This window comes from Polypterus senegalus, chromosome 1 (assembly GCF_016835505.1).
Source record: "Polypterus senegalus isolate Bchr_013 chromosome 1, ASM1683550v1, whole genome shotgun sequence".
NCBI lineage: Eukaryota > Metazoa > Chordata > Cladistia > Polypteriformes > Polypteridae > Polypterus > Polypterus senegalus.
Genome location: NC_053154.1, coordinates 215782308 through 215803645, shown reverse-complemented (window position 1 = coordinate 215803645; position 21338 = coordinate 215782308). Strand labels below are relative to the sequence as shown.

At 40.0% G+C, this 21338-nt stretch overlaps 1 protein-coding gene across 4 annotated transcripts in view; it reads right to left on the bottom strand.

Annotated features, from left to right (window-relative positions):
* The window catches only part of cdh23 (cadherin-related 23), a 1363918-nt gene that overhangs the window by 97561 nt on the left and 1245019 nt on the right, over positions 1-21338 (bottom strand). For all 4 annotated transcript variants that reach the window (XM_039768795.1, XM_039768746.1, XM_039768764.1 and 1 more), the window contains exons 39-40: positions 11307-11487; positions 3486-3619 (exon numbers count right to left, since the gene is read on the bottom strand). In XM_039768795.1, coding sequence (XP_039624729.1) covers positions 3486-3619; positions 11307-11487 — 315 coding nt within the window. The remainder of the gene's footprint in view (positions 1-3485; positions 3620-11306; positions 11488-21338) is intronic.

The window sequence follows — 21338 nt, the reverse complement described above, 5'->3', positions numbered from 1 at the left end:
CTACAGACTCCTTTCATAATTTTAAATATATCATGTCACTTCTTAAACTCTGCTGGCTTCAATGTAAACATTTTAACTTATACCCTCAAGTCATGGAAGATATAAACATACACATGGATGGACATCTGTGTCTCTAGCACAGTTGAGGTATGAATGAAAGTTGAGAAAGATAGAGGGAGGAGGCCTGCCAGATAACTGGCTTGCTGGCAGTCCAGCTAAGAGTGAGTCAAGTTAAGAGTGAGATTTCTTTGGGCAACCTGCTGAAATTTTGGCTTAGTATGGAAGTGAAAACAGCATGACTCAATAAAAAGTTTATGAATGGGTAAAGTTTTAAAGCGGGAAGAACAAGTGTAACCGACAAAGGTTGGCCATCAACATCGAGCACACAAGCCAACACCCACATGGCAAATGCCTTCATCAGAGAAGACCAATGGATTATTTTGTTCAATGTTGCTGTACATACGGATGTCAATTATGGAGCTACACATGCCATTGTGCACGATGACTTGAGGTACCATAAAGTTTGTGCAAGATGGGTACCCAAACAGCTTACTGATTTGCACAAGTTAACATCCCTTGGTGATTTTCAGCAAGGTTCACTCCCTCTGCCCAAAGAAATCTGGGCATACTGTTTAACGATGGTGCAATCCTACAGTGAAGTGTCTATGTTTATTTGACCTCTGCTTCAACTAGACTAATGGTAGAATGCTGCACTGTGTGCGAACATATTGTATTGCGTTAGCTTTTATCCATTGCAGTTACCTCACATATGCACACACACACATATATAAATATATTTATACATACAATACATGCTAGAGTTGTTAAAGTATTGTACATTCTTGTTTTTTAAGTTTGAAAAGTGTGCCTCGGCTAAGGCAGTTGATTTCCTATTATTTTGTAAGATCACATCAAGCTCACATTGAGGCTGCTGATGGTTTGCAGACTGCAACATTAGCAACGGTATGTGGACTTCAAACTGTTGAGTACACCTTTACAAAATGCTCTTTTGAGGGTGACAAATGATCAGCCGTGTATAGCTGATGATGGGGACTGTGCCTATCTAACTTTGCTTGATATACAGTAAGTACTGCTTGTGATACGATTGACCATGACCATACTATTCAGCTATACCATTTGGAGCATTTGGTAGGCATTAAGGGCAGAGCTCTAACCTGATTCAAATCTTATTTTAATAACAGATCTTTATTTTTGTCTCCATAGACACTTTTTCCTCTTCTTCTGCTATTACTTCTTCTGGAGTTACCCAAGGTTCCACTTGGGCCCCAACAGTCTCTGTCCTATACATGCTTTCTCTAGGACCATTTATTCAACAACATAATGTTACATTTCATTGCTATTCTGATGACACACAGTTATATCTACCCTGAAGCCAACTGATAACGGTTCAGTATTCAATATGCTCCACTGCTTTAAGGATGTTAAATGCTGGATGACTCATAACTTCATTCAGTTAAATGAGAATAAGACAGACATACTGCTTTTTGGAAATCCTGTTGTCGTCAGTAGACTTGCCAATAACCTTGGTCCTCTCCCCCACCTCCATATTAAAATACATGCAAAAACCTTAGGGGTGATTTTTGATTCTTCCCTTTGTTTAAAAATATAGATGTGTTGGTCTAGGGTAATATCTATTATCTCAGAAACATAGCCAAAATCAAGCTGTTCTTATCTGCCAAAGACACAGAGACTGTTATCCATGCCTTTGTCTACATTAGGTTGGATTATTTTATTTCTCTGTATCCTGGATTCAGTCAGGCTTCCTATCTCACATTTTGCTGGTTCAAAATGCAGCTGTTGTTAACAGGTTCCCACAAGAGGGAACATATTACTCCTATTTTGGCCTCTCTTCATTGGCTGCCTGTCAGTTTCAGAATAATGTTTAAAGTTCTGTATATTTCAGATTTCCTCTTCTAATATTCTCCTTCCAGGGCATGGAGATCATCATCTCAGTTTCTCTTATCAGTGCCTCACTGTCGGTTCATGAGGAAAAGCGATTTTTTTGTTTTAGTGGTTCCTCCAAAACTCTGACATGAGTTACCTTTACTTGTCAAAACTGTTGCCACGGTCCTGAAATTTAAATCCCATTTACTGTAAATGTGTGACTTTTTCTTCACGCTTTAGAAGACAATGAATAATGTTTTTGCATGGAAGTCATTATGTTTTAAAGTTTGGGGTTTGGAGACCAGATTGTATTGTCTTTGTATAGTTTTGATACAAATAGAAAAACCATCCACTGGTAGTTTCACATCTTTTGCTTGATCAACAGTCCATGTGAGCTCTTAATTCTTGTCACTTGCTTTAAGACATACTTTTGAGACCTACCAAAACATTTTAATTCATCGTTTGCCTTTTCCTTTATCATATATGCCTTTGAAAATAATGATAAACTATTCATTAATTAAGAGAACTTCAAGCTGGCATGGAAACTAGATAGCATGCAGCTGCTACGGTCTGAAGTTCTCCGCTGCTTATACAGACTGATTCTGGTTTTTAGGGGGGACACCATCACCAGCAACAAAAATGTCCACAGTGAAAGTTCACCAAAGTTTATATTTTTAAAAGAAATTATATTTCTGTAGAATTAGAATTCTATAGAATTTTGATTTAAATAGCATAAAATTTTATTCATCCATTATATCCTAACTTCAGGGTCACGGGAGTCTGCTGGAGCCAGTCCCAGACAACACAGGGCACTAGGCAGGAATCAAACCCCAGGCAGGGCGCCAGCCCACCACAGGACATGTACACCCACACACTAAGCACAATATAGAATCGCCAATGCACCTAACCTTCATGTCTTTGGACTGTGGGAGTAAACCCACGCAGACACGGGGAGAACATGCAGAATCCACACAGGGAGGACCCGGGAAGCGAACCCAGGTCTCCTAACTGCGAGGCAGCAGCGCTACCACTGTGCCACCGTGCCACCATAAAGATATATTTTAGATTTAATTTAGGCCTATAAATAGTCTCTGTGCAATCATGCACACACGAAAAAATAGAAAGACAGGGGATTGCTTTAAAGGCAGTAAGGTTTTTTTTTTACTTTCAAAAATAACAGTGATGGCTTCATTTTTTTTACTTCTACCACGTAGGTGTGTGACATTAAAGGAAGTGGTAGAAGTCACCTTTCAAGTGCTGACTTGATTTTCCCCTTTACCTTCTCTTCGTCTTGTTCCGTGGTAGATGATTAGAAAGTACTGACTATATACCTCCATTTCCGTGATGGGTTATTACATGATGGAACTGAAGAGCACAGCATGAAATAACAAAAAGTCAAATAAAATCCCCATTTCCCCCGCTAAAGTAAAAACACTCATTACATATGCTAAAGAAACTGAAAACGGACAAGCGCAGAGCACTGAAAAGTAACCCAGAATCATATTTGAAGCTAGTCCTGACCATTTGGATGGTGTTTGACATGAATGTTATGAAGTGAATTCCCATTGCAGCTTCCATACCGTACTGCTAAGTGCTGGCTGCCCAAGGTCCTTGGCCATTACTGTAATATTATAAGTGGCAATGTTCTCTCGGTCCAGTTCTATATCCCGTCTCACACGCAGCTCTCCCTCCACTGGTGACACCACAAACTCATCTGCAAGAAAGAAACAAACTTACACTGTTAGGTATTATGACATCTTTTCTCTTTATACCTAAGATTCCATTTGAAACCTTCTCTTGGTTAACCATGACAAGATTAATGTGTGAGAAACGATAAAAGTGGTGCAAAGGGTCACATTGCACATTCTTATGACATAAACGTTTACTTGAAGAGTCACAATCACATAGGTTACACATATACACCAGTCAGCCACAACATTAAAACCACTCACAGGTGACGCGAGTAACATTGATATCTTGTTACAATGGCACCTGTCACTGGGTGTAGGGAGTATATTAGGAAGCAAGGGAGTAGCCAGTTCTTAAAGGTGATGTGTTGGAAGTAAAAATGGGCAGGTGTAAGGATCTCAGTAACTTTGACATGGGCCAAATTGTTATGGCTAGATGACTGGCTCAAAGCCTCTCCAAAATGACAGGTCATGTAGGGTGTTCCCAGTATGCAGTGGTCAGTACCTTCCAAATCGTGGTTCAGGAAAGGACAACTGGTGAACTGGTGACAGGGTCATAGGTGCCCAAAGCTCACTTATGCATGTGGGGAGTGAAGGCTAGCCTGTTTTGGTCCAATCCCACAGAATGACTACTGTAGTACAAAATGTTGAAAAACTTAGTGATGGCCATGAGAGGAAGGTGCCAGAATACACAGTGCATCACAGCTTGCTGCATATGGGGCTGCATAGCTGCAAACTAATCAGAGTTCTCATGCTGACCCCCGTCCACCACCAATGGGCATGTAAGAATCAGAACTGGACCATGGAGCAATGAAAGAAGATGGCTTGGTCTAATGATTCACGTTTTCTTTTAGATTATATGGATGGCCAGGTTCATGTGTATGAATTAATTGAGGACAAGTTGGCAGCAGGAGGCACTATGGGAAAGAGGCAAGCCAGAGAAAGCAGTGTAAAGCTCTGGACAATGTTCTGCTATGAAACCTTGGGTCCTGGCATTCATGTGAATGTTACTTTGACACCTACCTAAGGATTTTTGCAAACGATGTACACCCCTTCATGGCAATGGTATTCTCTGATGGCAGTAGCCTATTTTAGCAGGATAATGCACTCTGCCACACTGAAAAAATTGGTTTGAGGAACATAACAAAGAGTCCAAGGTGTTCACTTGGCCTCCAAATTCCCCAGATCTCATTCCATTCAAGTGTCTTTAGTATGTAATGGAAAAACAAGTGTGATCCATGGAGGCCTTACAGGACTTAAAGGAACTGCTGCTAACTTCTGATGCCACAGGACACCTTTAGAGGTCTTGTAAAGTCCATGCTTTGACAGGTCAGAGCTGTTTTGGTGGCATGAGGGGGACCTACACATTATTAGGCAGATGGTTTTAATGTTGTGGCTGATTGGTGTATAAATATAAAATAAAGACATCTGTCCAAGGTCACCAGCTTACAGCCAAGCACTGATTAAATAGGGAGCATCAGATTGACACAGGTCACTGATTTTGGGTCTTGTCTTTAGCCTTCAAACTCCACTGCAGTTTTCTAAACTCATGACTAGCACTTGTGTATAAATTGGATACTTGACTCTTAACAGTGTTGACTCCTGATTTAAGATAGGCTTTTTGTTGCTTTAAAAACCCTAATCTAGTTATTGCAAATAGGTTGTCCGCATTATAAGCCTCTGATTTCTTATAAACTCACACAGTAGCCTGCAATGACTTCCTTTCTTGTTGCAAGATGTGGCCTGAACAAACCACAAAAGCAGAAAGGAAGATAATGAACCAAACCAAACATTGTCAGTAACTGTAAATGAATCAGATGCTGTAAGCCTTTTAAATACAATAGAAGGTTGGTTTATGCTTAGCATAGTTACAGACACATTCACTAGCTTCAGAATTTCTTATGTGTTTCCTAACACAAACACGATGGAAGGATTTTTCTTAATATCAAGCATTGTGTGCAGAAAATTACAAATCTGGAAGATATGATTATCTATCTATCTATCTATCTATCTATCTATCTATCTATCTATCTATCTATCTATCTATCTATCTATCTATCTATCTATCTATCATTATAGTTCTCTTTACTTCCTCTTGAAAGAATCCCTGGCAAAACAAGGAAAAACATAAATGACTCTTGGTGCTTAGCCCAGAGAGGGTCACTGGAACACACTGTTGGGTACAGTAACTCCACCCAAAGAAGTTTAAAGTAAGACACTCTGCTGCACGCTAGACATTCCTCCTCAACTTAAACACAACAAGCAAGAATCTTCATCTTCTCTGGGTAAAAAAACAAAAACTGTCATTAACCACCATTTCTTTGATTTTTAAAATGTATTAAACTTGAATATATTCCATTTACATTGTATTACTTTTGATGCAATTTTTTAAAAAGTTGTATTAAAGTGATAACAATACTCAGTTTATATTAATAATATGGTCCATTATTTCTTATAAGAAAAACAGTTCAGCTATGTGTTGTTTTGCTACAGTATGACCCTGAATAGCAGGGGCACTTGTAGCTATCTGTCAATTGTATAATGCCTTTCATATCTAGCTATCTGACAAGAAGGTCAAAAAGGCAGAAATGGAAGTGGGTGTGGTCAAACTGGTCTGGGAAAGGTCCTTTAGATACCAAGAAGACTAAATGGTAGACAGGGACACAAATACGAGAGAGCTGCAAGCTTCTTGTGTAATTAAATTTGTATTGATAAAATACAAATACAGTAAAAGGAAACTAAAAATATTAACAATATTTTTAGACAATGTAAGGAAAAAAGCAAACACCCCTCCTTGATGAAAGCCTGAGATGACTAACTAAACAGAAGCACAATCTTCTTCTTCTTCTTCCTTTTCATCTTTTCTCACTTCTACCTGGGGTTGATGTACTTGATTAAGCTTCTCCATAGAGCTCGGTTTTGCACCTCATCCTCCTCAATCAAGGCCTTTTCCTTCAGATCTTCTTTTCCTTTATCCATCCACCTCCACTTTGGCCTCCCTCGCTTTCTCTTCCCCTATACTTCCATCCCCATCACTCTTTTGCCTACATATTCATTGTTTCCCCTCATCACATATCCACGCCAATTCAACGTACTGTACTTTCCCGTACTGAGATATCTCTCCCACTTTTGTTGTACCTCTCTTTGATTGTCTCATTTCTTATTCTGTCCTTTTTTGTAACTCTACACATACATCTCAACATTCTCATTTCTGCCACATCTAACTCATGTGCTCAACTTAACTGTACATTTCTCAGATAGATAGATAGATAGATAGATAGATAGATAGATAGATAGCTAGATAGACAGATAGATAGATAGATAGATAGATACTTTATTGATCAAAAGGGAAATTTAAGTACCAGTAGCCAAGATTTACACCAAGTTAAATACACTGTATTCGGATTCAGCGGGTTAGAAAATGGATGGATGGATAAATACAAACATTTAAGTACACACTATACAAATAACAAATCACAATCACAAGCTGCAGCATACGATAATGGCAGTGCAATAGTAGTGCATACATCATTACTGGTCTTACTACTGTCCTAAAAAAACTTACCTTTAACCTTTGCCTTAATTCTTTAATAACACAATACTCCTGATTACTTCTTCCAGTTGTTCCATCCACACAGCACTCCATGGCTTATCTCTGCATCTAGTTTTCTATCTTCTATAAATGTATACACTCTTTTAAATAGATCTCTCTGCAGGCTAACTTCATCATTAAATTTCATATACTTTGTCCCCTTCCTATTTATCTTCAATCCTCTATGTTCCAAAGCCCTTCTATATTCTTTCAACTTCTCTCTCCACTTTCTCATTTCTGGTGCTACATAACACAATGTCATCAGCAAAAATCATGAACCAGGGGGATTGGTCTTTTATCCCACGACTCAGCACAGCCATAACTAGATCAGTTAGGTAAGAACATAGCTAGGAAAATTCCTGGTGCAGACCTACAATAACTGGAATCTTTTTTTGGGACCCCAACATTGAATCCTCACTCCATCATACATATCCTGGACAATCTTCTTATACTTCTCTGATATTCTTTTCTCTCTCGTGCACCTCCAATGTATCACAAGCCTTTAAACAGAATTAAACAGGAACATAAAAAGAGAAAAAAAATGTTTTTGGGTAAACTGGCACAACAAAGACACCCCATGCAGGAATGCACAGCAAAGTAAGGAAAAATAAAAAAAGGTGCACAGGAGAAAACTGTCTTATGGAACAACCTCCATCCAGCTCTTTACTAACTGAAGACCATAAAGCCAGTTTTGGATAGTGAAGCTGAAAGAGTTGTTGATCTGAGATGCAGAAAGTTCATGAAGGATAAGATTATAAAATTAAGATTTCCAGACTGCAGGAGAGATAATGTCAGGAGATTTCCAGAGAGAGGCTGAAAGAAACTTATCTGCAATGGTGGCAGTCATTAAAGCTTCTGTTGGGAGAGAGAAAGTAAGGAAGGAGTAGAAAGATGAGAGCTGCAAGCTGATTGAAAGACAGAAGCACCTCCCCAGGTTGTTAGGCAGACATAAGGAACGAGTAGCCCCCTGATCAACAGGCAGCTATGGGGGACGGGGAGAGGACTGAGAGATTTTTCCCAAACAATCAGAGCACAGCACAGTGGTGTTGCCGTGGTTAAGGTGCAGGCTCATGACCCTTATAACATAGCTTCTGAAAAGGCTGGAAACACTAAGGGACTTGGATCTACCAGAGTGCGTTCTGGGTTAAAAGCCACAGGAATTTTTTGTGAGAATTCCTGACCCCATATTGTTTCAGGAGATTGCTTTTCAGGTAGTCCCTTGTTACATTACGTGGGCAAAATTGAAGTCAGAAAGTGATTTAGGGGAAAGACTTAACCTTGCAGAAAGTTAGTGTGACGAGGTATGGGGAGAAATGCAAAGAAGAGAAAGATTTTGAAGAAGAGTTTGGGAAGAGCGATGGGCTATCTGGTACTTATGGCCCAAAAGATTATTACAGTAGCCAAATAGGCCAATCATCTCACAGTGTACACAGTGAGGCCCAAATGAGCAACAAGGGTAGCATTATGACACTTCTGGCCCAGGTTATGATGGTACCCATAGTTTCCTATCTCTTAAGAGGGCTGGGTGATCTTTTTAAATTCCCCTTGCATCAGTGTTTTAAAGTTTCTTTAGGTCTCTCCCCACTGAACACAGAACTAAAACTCTCCCATCTGCAGCAGTAGTAATTACATTTCGTGGTGCAAAGTATTAACTTAGGTCCTATGGGACTCCTGCCTGACTGCATGTCTGTAACTTTCAGTGAAGTGTTGCCAAATATTCTAACGACTAAAATCATCACTTTTTAAAATTTTCAGGTCACTTGTCCCTTTTGTCTTTGTTGTAAAATATCAGCCAACTTTGTTTCCTTGACATTGGTGTATGAGTGTCTTAAGTATGCTTATTTGCTTATTGCGTGGTAAAACCTTTAAACATTTATACTAGCAAACAAGTGGTAGATGGTTTCCATTGCCATCAATGGCATTAAAAAATAACTGCCATATTTCTGATTTTCCTTTTGTTATTTTAATGACTTTAAAATTGCCATTTTAGGAGCCTTTTCAAGGTGGGTGATGTTCTTTGTAGTTGCATCTGCCAACACTGAGTTTTGCACTTAGCTCGATAGAACTTCCTGTGTGATATGTGACTGTTCCAGTATTTCATCATTGGCTCCTGTGCTGGTACATACTGCTTCAGACACTGAGGCATAGTTCAGAAGCAGTGATTCAGTGGTTGGCACTGCTGCCTCATTGATCAAGCTTCCTGAACTCCAGTCCAGCACCCAGTTGTTGCCCTTGTGTGGCATCTGTGTGGGTTTTTCCTCCTACATTCTTCAAGACATAAGTGTTAGGTGAATGGATGATTCCGAATTCAAGTGTGAGTGCGTGGGTGTGTGCGTGAGTGAGCTGTGAGATGGACTGATACATTACACTGAGTTGTTTCCTGCCTTACTCCTACTTCTGCTGGGATAGGTTCCAGCCCCCAATTACACTGAATTGGATTAAGTGGGCTCCAAGATGTTATATTGTGTTAAATTATTAAAGTCCCACATATTAGTTCTTGACTATCTATCTATCTATCTATCTATCTATCTATCTATCTATCTATCTATCTATCTATCTATCTATCTATACTATATGGTCAAAAGTATGTGGACACCCCTTCAAAATAATGAATTCATGTATTTCAGCTACACCTATTATTACTGTAATAGGTGCGTAAAACTAAGCATATAGCCATGGAATCTCTATTAACAAAACACTGACAATAGAATTGGTCATAGTGAATAGCTCAGTGACTTTAAATGTGGCACTACTGATTCTATCCTTTGCACAAGTCAGTACATTAAATTTGTACTCTTCTAGATCTGCCCTGGTCAAATGTAAGTACTATTATTTTTGGTGTGAAAGCATCTAGGAGTAAGAACATCTCAGATATTATATGGTAGACCATAGGAATCTCACAGAGTGGGGCAGCAAGGTTCATAGTATGTAAAAATGTGTTGTATCTCTCACAGCAGAGTTTCAAACTGCCTCTGGAAGCAACATCAACACATATCTGGGCTTTGGGATCTTAATGAAATGGGTTTCCTTTACCAAGCAGCTGTACACAAGTCTAAGATCACTACACATGATGCCAAGTTTCGGGCAGAGAGGTGTGAAACATGGCGCCATTAGAGTCAAGAGCAGTGGAAACATGTTTTCTGGAGTTATGAATCACACTTCACTCTCTGGCAGTCTGATGGATGAATATGGGTTTGGTGGATGCCAGGGGAATACTGTAAAGTTTGGTGGAGGAGATGTAATGGTCTTGGGCTATTTTTCAGGTTTTGGCCTAAGCTCTTTGTTTCCAGTGATACAGCATGCAAAGACATTTTCAACAATTGTACACTTCCAACTTTGTGGTAACAGTTTGGGGATGATTTTGTTTTGTTACAGCTTGACTTTGCACAAAGGAAGGTCCATAAAGACATGAGTGGCCTACATGGAGCTCTGACCTAAACCTTACTGAACACCTTTGGGATGAATTGGAACACTGATTCTGAGCAGTGTCTTCTCATTCAACATCAGCATGTGACTTTACATCTACTCTTTTTTCTAAATGGCTACTAATTCTTACAGAAACACTCATAATTCTTGTGGAAAGCCTTCCTGGAAGAGTAGGAGCTGCCATAGTTACAAAAAGGGGAGCAACTCTACAGTAATGGCTGTAGTTATGCAATAGAATGTTCTACTAGCTCATATACAGTAGGTGTGATGGCTATGTGTCTGCAAACCTTTGGTCATATACTGTTTCTAATAGCACCTTTCTGCAGCAGATTCTTTATACTTCTATTTATGTAGAACTTTTACAAAGGTACTGAGTACAAAGGAAGAGCAAAGTGTATAGTCAATTGCAAGTAACAGCCATTGGCTGAGTACAAGATGTTTAGTACTACAGTTGGCACAAAGATTATAGTGGAAAACAGTTAACAAAAAGCTCTTGGAGATCCAAAACACAGCCTGGCATTTGAAAGCTAAAATCGTGTACCAATACTGTATGCCTGAAGTGATACTCCAGTAAAGCAATTTTAATTGCAATTTATTTAGAGTATTTGCTTTTCCATGAAATAAACCTGCTCTGCATCAATAAGATGTTAAAAGAGAGATTTCATGCTGAGCAAAAGGACTCAGGAACTACTTACTTTGGGGGTCTCCTGCCACAATGCTGTACTCAACCTGTCCGTTCAGACCTGAGTCATTATCCACTGCTTTTACAGTCCACACCCTGGGACCAGGTTGTCCTTCTGTGATATCAAATGTGCCCTCGAACAAACGAGGGAAAGTTGGGGTCACATCATTCACATCCAAGACATTGATGATTACCTGGAAAAGAAACACGGGTGGGAACTGGTCAGATTTGCAAGACACAGCTTAGAACTACTGGCCACATTGTTGTACTGATAAGGCACCAAGGTGGTCATGAACAAAAGCCAGAATTACATAAAACTTAATCCATGTTTCTGTGTAAAAAACCTTTATACTATAATAAATATTTGTTCAAAGGAATACTGATTTGCTCAGGCACTGCTGACTCAGTGTAAAGCTACAGTACAAACCACAGAGGTGTGTCACCTAAGGAACGCCTGAATCAGCGAAAAGAGTTCAGTGGTGTTGTGATTTTATCAAGTCACTCATAGTGAGCAAATTTAGAATTGAAAATGTAACTTACAAATGGTTAAGGTGTGGCAGGAAAACGTAAGGAAAAAACACACAGGCATGAGTGGAATGTAAAAACTCTACAACGACAATGACTGAGTGGGGATTCAAACCCCGTCTCCAACCACTAACCACCGTGCTTCTTTCCCAACCAAATAATTTACTGTGTATGTTGTGTCTTAGTAAATAAAATTTGTAATTAATATTGTTTCTATCAGGAAAAACAGATGTTCTTCAATTTGGCAGTTTTTTGTCCAAGTGTGAGTATTCTGCCTGTCTGACGAAAAACTATAATGATTAAATTGCTGCTCCTATAGCAAATTTGCATGTGACATGAATAATTTCGTGGAGGATTTAAACCAGCATTACCTTCCTATGTTGCATTTTTCTCAAATGTAAATTAGAATATTGCTTCACAGGAGCTCACTCTACCTAGCATTGGGAACATCTGTGGGGTCTGGAGTGGTCTTTGGATGCTCTATTGTTTGACATTTCAAATTCTCCCATGCAGAGATCAATGTGCTGCTGGCAATGAAGCTGTTGCTTCAACTTACTCACTCTAAAGACTTTGACTTGTCATTTCAGTGACTTGAAGTATCATACAATAAAGATGATTTCATTATTCAGTCAAACAGACACAGAACTTTCCTTTAGTCTTCACTTTACTGCATTAGACAGTGGCACAACGTCTTATCTGTAAAGCACAAAAGTACCATTGAGCAAACTCTATGTCAACCTCATACAGTGGATTTAGAAAATAAACTGCTCAAAAAAATTAAAGGAACACATCAGATATCAATGGGGAAAAAAACTCCTGCTGGAAATCTATACTGATATGGACTGGGTAATGTGTTAGGGACGAAAGGATGCCACATCATTTGATGGTAATGAAAATTATCAAGCTACAGAGGGCTGAATTCAAAGACACCCCGAAAATCAAATTGAAAAAATGATGCAGCAGGCTAATCCCTTTTGCCGAAACTTCATTGCAGCAACTCAAAATCGTACTCGGTAGTTTGTATGGCCCCCACGTGCTTGTATGCATGCCTGACAACATCGGGCTATGCTCCTAATGAGACAACAGATTGTGCCCTGGGGGATCTCCTCCCAGATCTGCACCAGGGCATTATTGAGCTCCTGGACAGTCTAAGGTGCAACCTGGTGGTGTCAGATGGACCAAAACATAATGTCCCAGAGGTGTTCTATTGGGTTTTAGGTCAGGTGAGCGTGGGGGCCAGTCAATGGTATCAATTCTTTCATTCTCCAGGAACTGTCTGCATACTCTTCCCACATGAGGCCAGGCATTGCCGTACACCAACAGGAACCCAGGATCTACTGCACCACATAGGGTCTGACAATGGGTCCAAGGATTTCATCCTGAAACCTAATGACAGTCAAGGTGCTGTTGTTTAGCCTGTAGAGGTTTGTACGTCCCTTCATAGATATGCCTCCCCAGACCATCACTGACCCACCACCAAACCGGTCATGCTGAACAATGTTACAGGCAGCATAACGTTCTCCATGGCTTCTCCAGACCCTTTCACGTCTGTCACATGCATTCAGGATGAACCTGCTCTCATCTGTGAAAAGCACAGAGCGCCAGTGGTGGACCTGCCAATTCTGGTGTTGTATGGTAAATGCCAATCGAGCTCCACAGTGCCTGGCAGTGAGGACAGGGCCCACTTGAGGATGTTGGGTCCTCAGGCCACCCTCATGAAGTCTGTTTCTTATTGTATGGTCAGAGACATTCATACCAGTGGCCTCCAGTGGGGGTCATTCTGTAGGGCTCTGGCAGTGCTCATCCTGTTGCTCCTTGCCGAAAGGAGCAGATACCAGTCCTGCTGATGGGTTAAAGACCTTCTACAGCCCTGTCCTGTCTCCTGGAATCTCCTCCATGCCCTTGAGACTGTGCTGGGAGACACAGCAAACCTTCTGGCAATGGCACGTATTGATGTGCCATCCTGGAAAAGTTGCAACTGTGCAACCCCTGTAGGGTCCAGGTATCACCTCATGCTACCAGTAGTGACTCTGACCGTAGCCAAATGCACAACTAGTGAAAAAACACAAAAGATGAGGAGGGAAAAATGTCAGTGGCTTCCACCTGTTAAACCATTCCTGTTTTGGAGGTTGTCTCATTGTTGCCCCTCTAGTGTACCTGTTGTTAATTTCATTAACACCAAAGCAGCAGAAACTGATTAACAATCTGATCCGCTACTTAACTGACCAGATCAATATCCCAGAAGTTTCATTGACTTGATGCTATACTCTGATTAAAAGTCTTCCTTTAATTTTTTTGAACAGTGTATTTAGACCCCATCACTTTTTTTTCATATTTTATCGTGTTGTAGATTTAATTTCAAAAAGATAAATCTGTCAGTTCTGCCTGCCAATCTACTCTCTGTCCTGGACACCAAGCATGGACTTGCGTCCCAGCCAGAATGGTTTAACATACCTTACCCAGCCTGGATGCCAGTTTAACGGAAAATGGAAGGAACCCAGAACCATTTGCTCCCCTAGTCCAAATGGTGGCAGCACCTCTCTCTAGTGGGTCTCCCATATACACACCCGCAGGGCTTCATGGAAATTGGAGTTCCAATGGGCATCCCACTGGGGTCTTGTGGGACCTATCAAAGGGAGCTCTGGGGAGGAGGTTTCCCTCTTTTAGGGAGGTTCCACCTGACACAGAAGTGCTTCTAGGATGCAATGTGGGGGCACTGAAGTAGTCCCATGTTGGATATAAAAGAAGCTACACCTCCTCACTAAGGGGGTAAGAGTCAGAAGGAAGAGGATGAAGCTCACCTGGAGGAGGGGAAGGTGAGGAAAAACAAAGAAGGGGAAGAAGACTATTGTTTGTATATTGTGCTTGTGTGATGTTTGAGAGAAGCCTATAAGAAAAATAAAATCTTTATTTGAACCTGGTGTTTATTTTGGTGTGTTTGGGGCTGGGGCTCAGATTCACCTCCTACTGGTGAGAACTAAATGACCCATAATGACAAATTTATTAAAAATCAAAAACTGAAATCTTTCATTCAAAAAAGTTTTAATGCCCTTTGCTGTGGCACTTTAAATTGTGGTCAGGTGCACCCTGTTCAGTTTAATATTCTTGGGGTGTATCTAGAACTTTATTTTTGGACTTTATGATTGCACATGGTTTAGAAAAGCACACACCTGTGTATATAAGGACTCACAATTCACAATAATTATGAGAACAAAAACCAAGCCATGAAATTCAAGAAACTCTCTGTAGACCTCCACAATAAACTTGCAGTGAGACATAGATCAGGGCAAGGGTACAAAACCATTTCTAAATCTTTGAGTGTTTCCAGGAGCTCAGTGGCCTCAGTAATTGAAAAGCAGAGGAAGTCTGTAACCTCAGGACTCTTGTTAGATTTGGCAGTCTGGCCAAACTGAGTAACCAAACAAGTTTCAGAAGTCCTCTGGTAAGATGAAATAATCCGTTGAAAGGATAAACATCTAGGCAGCACACCATCAATCAGAAATTTATGGTAGAGTGGCTAACTCCCATTTGGAGATTTCCAAATACTGTATACAGGACGCTGAGAACATGAGAAAAAAGATTATCTGGTTTGATGAGACAAAAATTCTGTGGTTTTAACTCCAAGCACTATGTCTGATAAAAACCAGGCATTGCTCAACAACTTCCTAATACCCAGCCAATCCCAGCCAACACAGGGCGCAAGGCAGGAAACAAACCACGGGCAGGGCACCAGCCCACCGCGGGGAACGCACACACACACACACACACCAAGCATACACAAAGGACAATTTAGAATCGCCAATGCACCTAACCTGCATGTCTTTGGACTGTGGGAGGAAACCAGAGTACAAGGAGGAAACACGGTGCCGTCCCTTCCTAATACCATTCTTATGATAAAGCATGGTAGTGGAAGCATCATACTATGGAATGTTTCTCAGTGGCAAGGACAGCGAGAATGGTCAGAAATGAGGGAAAGATAGATGGAGCCAAATTTCTTTGAACAAAACCTAGAGTGCACATGCCCTGAGACTCGGGTGAGTGACTTGAGGACAAGTCTGACTGTCTTTGACTGGCCTAGTCAAAGCCCACACTTAAACTCCGTAGAGCTTTTGGAGAGAGACCTCCAGTGGCAGTTTGCAGACACCTCCCACTCAATGAAACTTACCATAGAAAACTCAAAGCTGTAATTATTGCCAAAGGGTCTTCTACAAAGTACTGAATTAAGGGTCTGAATACATACAGTATATGACTGGGAGATTTCAGGTTTTGATTTTTAATATACATGCAGAACTTTCGGAAGACATGTTTTCACTTTGTCTTTATGGGTTGGTGAGAGCAGATTGATGGGTGAAAATGCCAAATTTATCCATTTAAAATTAAGTCTACAACACAATGAAGTGTACAGAAAGTTATGGGGGGTCTGAATATTTTACACATCCAGGATAAATTTGGGCAAACTTTACATTGGATTTACAGGTGTCCAAACCATTATGGTAAAACCTTGGGTCCAGATGAATTATTGAATTTGCCATTTTTCAGATGTCGGAATGGTGCAAAGGTCGAGTTCTGGATATAATCCTATGGGTAGTCTGTTTCCCACAAGTCAAAATTTTACCCAATGGTATACTTTATTACTATTAATTGTCCAGCTGTTCAAATTCAAGTTTAGATTACTGTCATCATGAAATCAATAAAATATTTACTTGCATGTTTAACCAACATGCAGCATGTCACCATTCTCCAGTGTCATGATCAATAAGTACTACAAGCTACTTGTGGATTCTATAACTTAACATAGTTTTGACTCACCCTGTATATACATGTATGTTACGGCCAAAACCTGAAGTTCGGCCAGTTCCCGAATTGGCTGGGTGTTTCGCAGTTTGGCCGAGAGGTGTGGCCAAAGTCCGAATTACTAGAAATGACCAGTGTATATGCTACTTTGGCCAGCCATATTGTGATGTAGCGAAAACTCCCTGACCAAAATTCGATCCGCTGATGTAAGACTGTCCGCTCATGGTGTGAAGATGCTTAAAAATTTCAGATGCAGATTCAGAAGTGAGTTTTCCATTCTGCATGAGAAACTGCTCAAGGCGGGTTTTGTTCAGAAAGCGGATGCCACATGAGACAGCCTTCCGCTTGCTCAAACATTAACCTTAAGGTCAATAAAATAGGTCCCTGATGTTAAGTCACTGTTTTAGGGTTAAAATGATAACAGAAATGTGAAACCTACTTATATACCTAATATTAACTATTGTGAAAGAACCAAGTGGTGTCCACTTTCTAAACAAGAGCCGCCAAGGTTACACTTGATGCAATCACACTACTAAGTGCACAACAAATCACTGCTCATGCCTTTTTTCTTCCGACTTTGGCCGATCGCCCCATGCCATTTTGCAAACTGGCTGGCCAAATCCCGAAATCGAGAAAAAGATCGGACATTGGCCATTTCCCGATTTGTCCGATTTCGGGTTTTGGCCATAACATATATATATATATATATATATATATATATATATATATATATATATATATATATATATATATATATATATATAATTTGTTTTTTCTTATATAATACGCTACCGTGGCCGCGTGTTTGTCCGTCCAGGAATTTAAATCACCTGTAGCTCACAAACCGTTTGACCTATTCACCTGAAATTTGGTAAACATGTATTACGTGACCTCTACTGTCTGATTGCGGGGTGATGATTTTTTTTACTCTTTTTATTTTTATTTTATTTTATTGTACAATCAACTCTCATCAGCAGGCTGTAGGGCGGCGGTGCGGCGTATGCATACGGGCGCCGTTCTCATCCCTACAACCTTCGCCGTCACTTCCCCTACCTCATCATATCTTAAATCATTCTTATGTCTTCAATCTGCCAGCTTAAGTGTAAAATTAAGAAAAACATACTAAGTAATCACAACACAAACACTGACTTAATCAGTTTTAATGAGAAAAGATGCCGACAAAAGAACAGAAGAAGCAGGCTGCTTGGGTGGAGAAAAGAAAAGCTGCTCAGGAAGCAGCAAGTGCATCAACCTCTGAGCAAACTAATGCTAAACGTACAGAGAAAGAGTATGAAAACTATAGATCAAGTGTATTCACTGCTGTTACTGGTATATATATATATATATATATATATATCTATATATATATACACTAGCAAAATACCCGTGAAGTAATGCCTTAAAATTTTTATTAAGAAGAAAATTAAACCTTTTTAAACTGAGGGAAAATATACCAATAATTATTTGTTAAGGATCTCTTTGTATACCACATTGTCAGTTCGGCCCTCCGGTTGTAATATGACCAAGCTGTGCGCTGAGCTTACTCTTCAGCATGCAACGTACAATTGGCCATGTGAACAGTAATCTTGTTTGAAATCTCACAGCTTGGATCGCTGCTGTCATAATCGGTTTGAGTTTCATGGTTTGTTTCAATTACGACAGTATTTGTAGGACTTGTGTTGAAGAGACATTCGGTATCTGTGAAGTGTTGTAAGTATACAACCGGTTTCATCGATAACTTCACATCCAGCTTTTGAGAATTTAAACATTCATAAACATCAAAGTGTCCACTACTGAAATCGTCACTTGTGAATCTAAGATGTTTAAGAAGCATTGGCGGTTGTCGAAAGGTGTAAAATATTTGGCCATTTCGGTACACTTGAAAGCGACAACCGAACAATTCAGCGGCAGCCATCAACTCACATGCAGATCCATAGGTGAAGGGCTTAAGCATTTCACTCTTCTAGTGCTCCTGTGTAGTATAATTATCTCCTGTACCGTCATCAGTCCACACCTTGAACCTGTGCCAGTCATTCAAAACATAAGACACAATATTCCTCCGGATATCAAGAGTGAGCCTGATATGGCCGTGCAATATGTAACAAAGAGAATGGAAAAGGCAGGTGCCATCTCTGGGCATGGAAACCACTCGGTAAGTGACAGTTCTTTGATTGATGGTGATCACCTCAATAGACATGTTAATGGGGGTGCGGTTGGAATGATAAAGGAAATGGGTACCTGAACAAGGTAAAGTAAGTCTAAAATACCTACACAATAACTATAATCGTAATAAATGAACAATAAAACAGCAGAGAAGCCGTGGATTAAATAAAAAGGCTGTAGTTATCAGCAGGGAGACGTGAATCCTGTGGCGTAGCAAGGAAGGGAATGTAGAGACTGGAGTGACGGATGGCCTTATATAGGCAGGCAGCCAACAAAGTGGGAGGTGTTGGAATGGGGGACCCAATGCTGCCTCACATGGTGACCAAGCTGCAGGCTATGGATGTAAATATGTATGTAAGTAGGATTCAGTTAGCGTTGGGAACCCGCGTACCAAATTTCTTGAAGATGGGCCCATAAGTAACAAAGACTGTTGAAAAGTTCAATATGGCGGCTGACAGTGGCATCATACCACCAAAATAAGTACCAAATTTCAGCCTTGTACCTACATGTGAAGTTGGAGAATTAGTGACATTGGAAACTTCAATATGGTGGCCGACAGTGGCATCATACCACTGAAATTAGTACATACATCGGTTTTAGGTTAGCGCAGGGAAGCCACCTACCAAATTTCGTGAAGATGGGGCCATAAATAAGAAAGTTCAACATGGCAAACGTTGTCAACCGTTATGACCGTTACGCGTAGAATTTTTAAATGAAACCTGCTTAACTTTTGTAAGTAAGCTGTAAGGAATGAGCCTGCCAAATTTCAGCCTTCTACCTACACGGGAAGTTGGAGAATTAGTGACGTTGGAAAGTTCAATATGGCGACTGACAGTGGCGTCATACCACTGAAATAAGTACGTACATTGGTTTCGGTTAGCGCAGGGAAGCCGCCTACCAAATTTCGTGAAGATGGGGCCATAAATAAGAAAGTTCAACATGGCGGATGTTGTCGACCGTTATCGACCGTTATGACCGTTACGTGTAGAATTTCAAAATAAAACCTGCTTAACTTTTGTAAGTAAGCTGTAAGGAATAAGCCTGCCAAATTTCAGCCTTCTACCTACATGGGAAGTTGGAGAATTAGTGATGAGTCAGTGAGTGAGTGAGTGAGTGAGTGAGTGAGTGAGGGCTATATATAGTGTTAGTGTAGGGCTGTGTCAGTGTTCATCTCCAAAGGGAAAAAAAAACTTAAAGGTTATTTCCATGTTGAGAAGAAAAGAAGGTAAAAGAATACTTTGTCTGTGTGACCTTTATAAGGTGTGTAACTGAAGAGGAAAGAGCTGGTAACAAATATACAAAGGGGAAGCAGAGGACAAAGCCAGGGCAAGTGAAAGAAGAAACAGTGAGAGTAGATGAGAAAAAGCTGCCATTAGAGAAGCCAAAGAAAGAGAGAGACTACTATGTTAGTTGGTCATTGAAAGTTGGAGAAATATGTGATCCCAGGGTTTACGACTTTAGATTCATCTGTTGTTGTTTGAAAAGTGTCTTTGGAGAACTGTGAAAGAGCACAAACAGAGAAATCAGTATAAAGGTGATCAAGGGATGTGAAGTGTTCTAAAATAAACTCTGTAAGGTGTTTTAACGGTTTGAATGTGCTCCCTGAAATGGTCTGCAATTGTTGTTTCCCTCTTTAATCTATGTACTGTATATAACTGGCCCCTTCAAAGCAACTGTTAGCCTGTTTGTTTTGGTTTTGTGTTCTGTGGAGAAAAATTAAAATCATATATAGAAGAATTTATTTCTACATAATCTTATAGTGGAGTTTTTGTGATCTCTTTTTCTACAAACTGTGCATAAATCACCTACTGTATATGTTCATGATTCATGTAAATTATGTATGGTGGATACCCATGAATTTCTGCATCACATGACATCACAAATGTACTTTATGCAGCAGCACCCCGTCTTTAAAACACCTTTACATTCCACTGCTCAAGACCACACCATGCCTGTGAGACATGCTCTTCCCTGCACATGCTTTGGCTTTCTATCTCTTTATCAGTTTTTGGGATCACCATCAACCTTTTAGAGTAACAGGAGATAGGTCACCATTGCTTAATGAAGTGTCTACTGTGATAGCTTACACTACAATATTTGCCTAATCTGCCTACCGCAGTGAAATGGAAAAATGATGTCTTGTATGTTATTACAAATCTGAGGAAAAACTTAACATTTAAATTAAGAGTAATACATTTAAAAATCTTTCAGTATATGGCAGACTTTAATTAATGCTGTTCTCAAAGTTACCATTGAATGAGCCGAACAGCTGTAAGCCCGTCACCATTCAACCATTACTAAGTAATTTCTTGTTACTGTCTCTCCTTTGATGCTGAAAGGGGATATGAGTACGATTATAAGTTAGAACACTCATACTGTATATGACTATGTCTGGCTTAATTCTTTGCATTTTGTGTGGATACTTTTAAAACATTGCAAGTGATTTTTTATGGTTTTTGCCAAATGACACTTAGGAAAGCCATTTAACTCCATTTCCCAGTAAGGACCTAAGACTACAATAGCACAGAATCAAATAACTTTATTTGGTCAGATGAAGCACTTA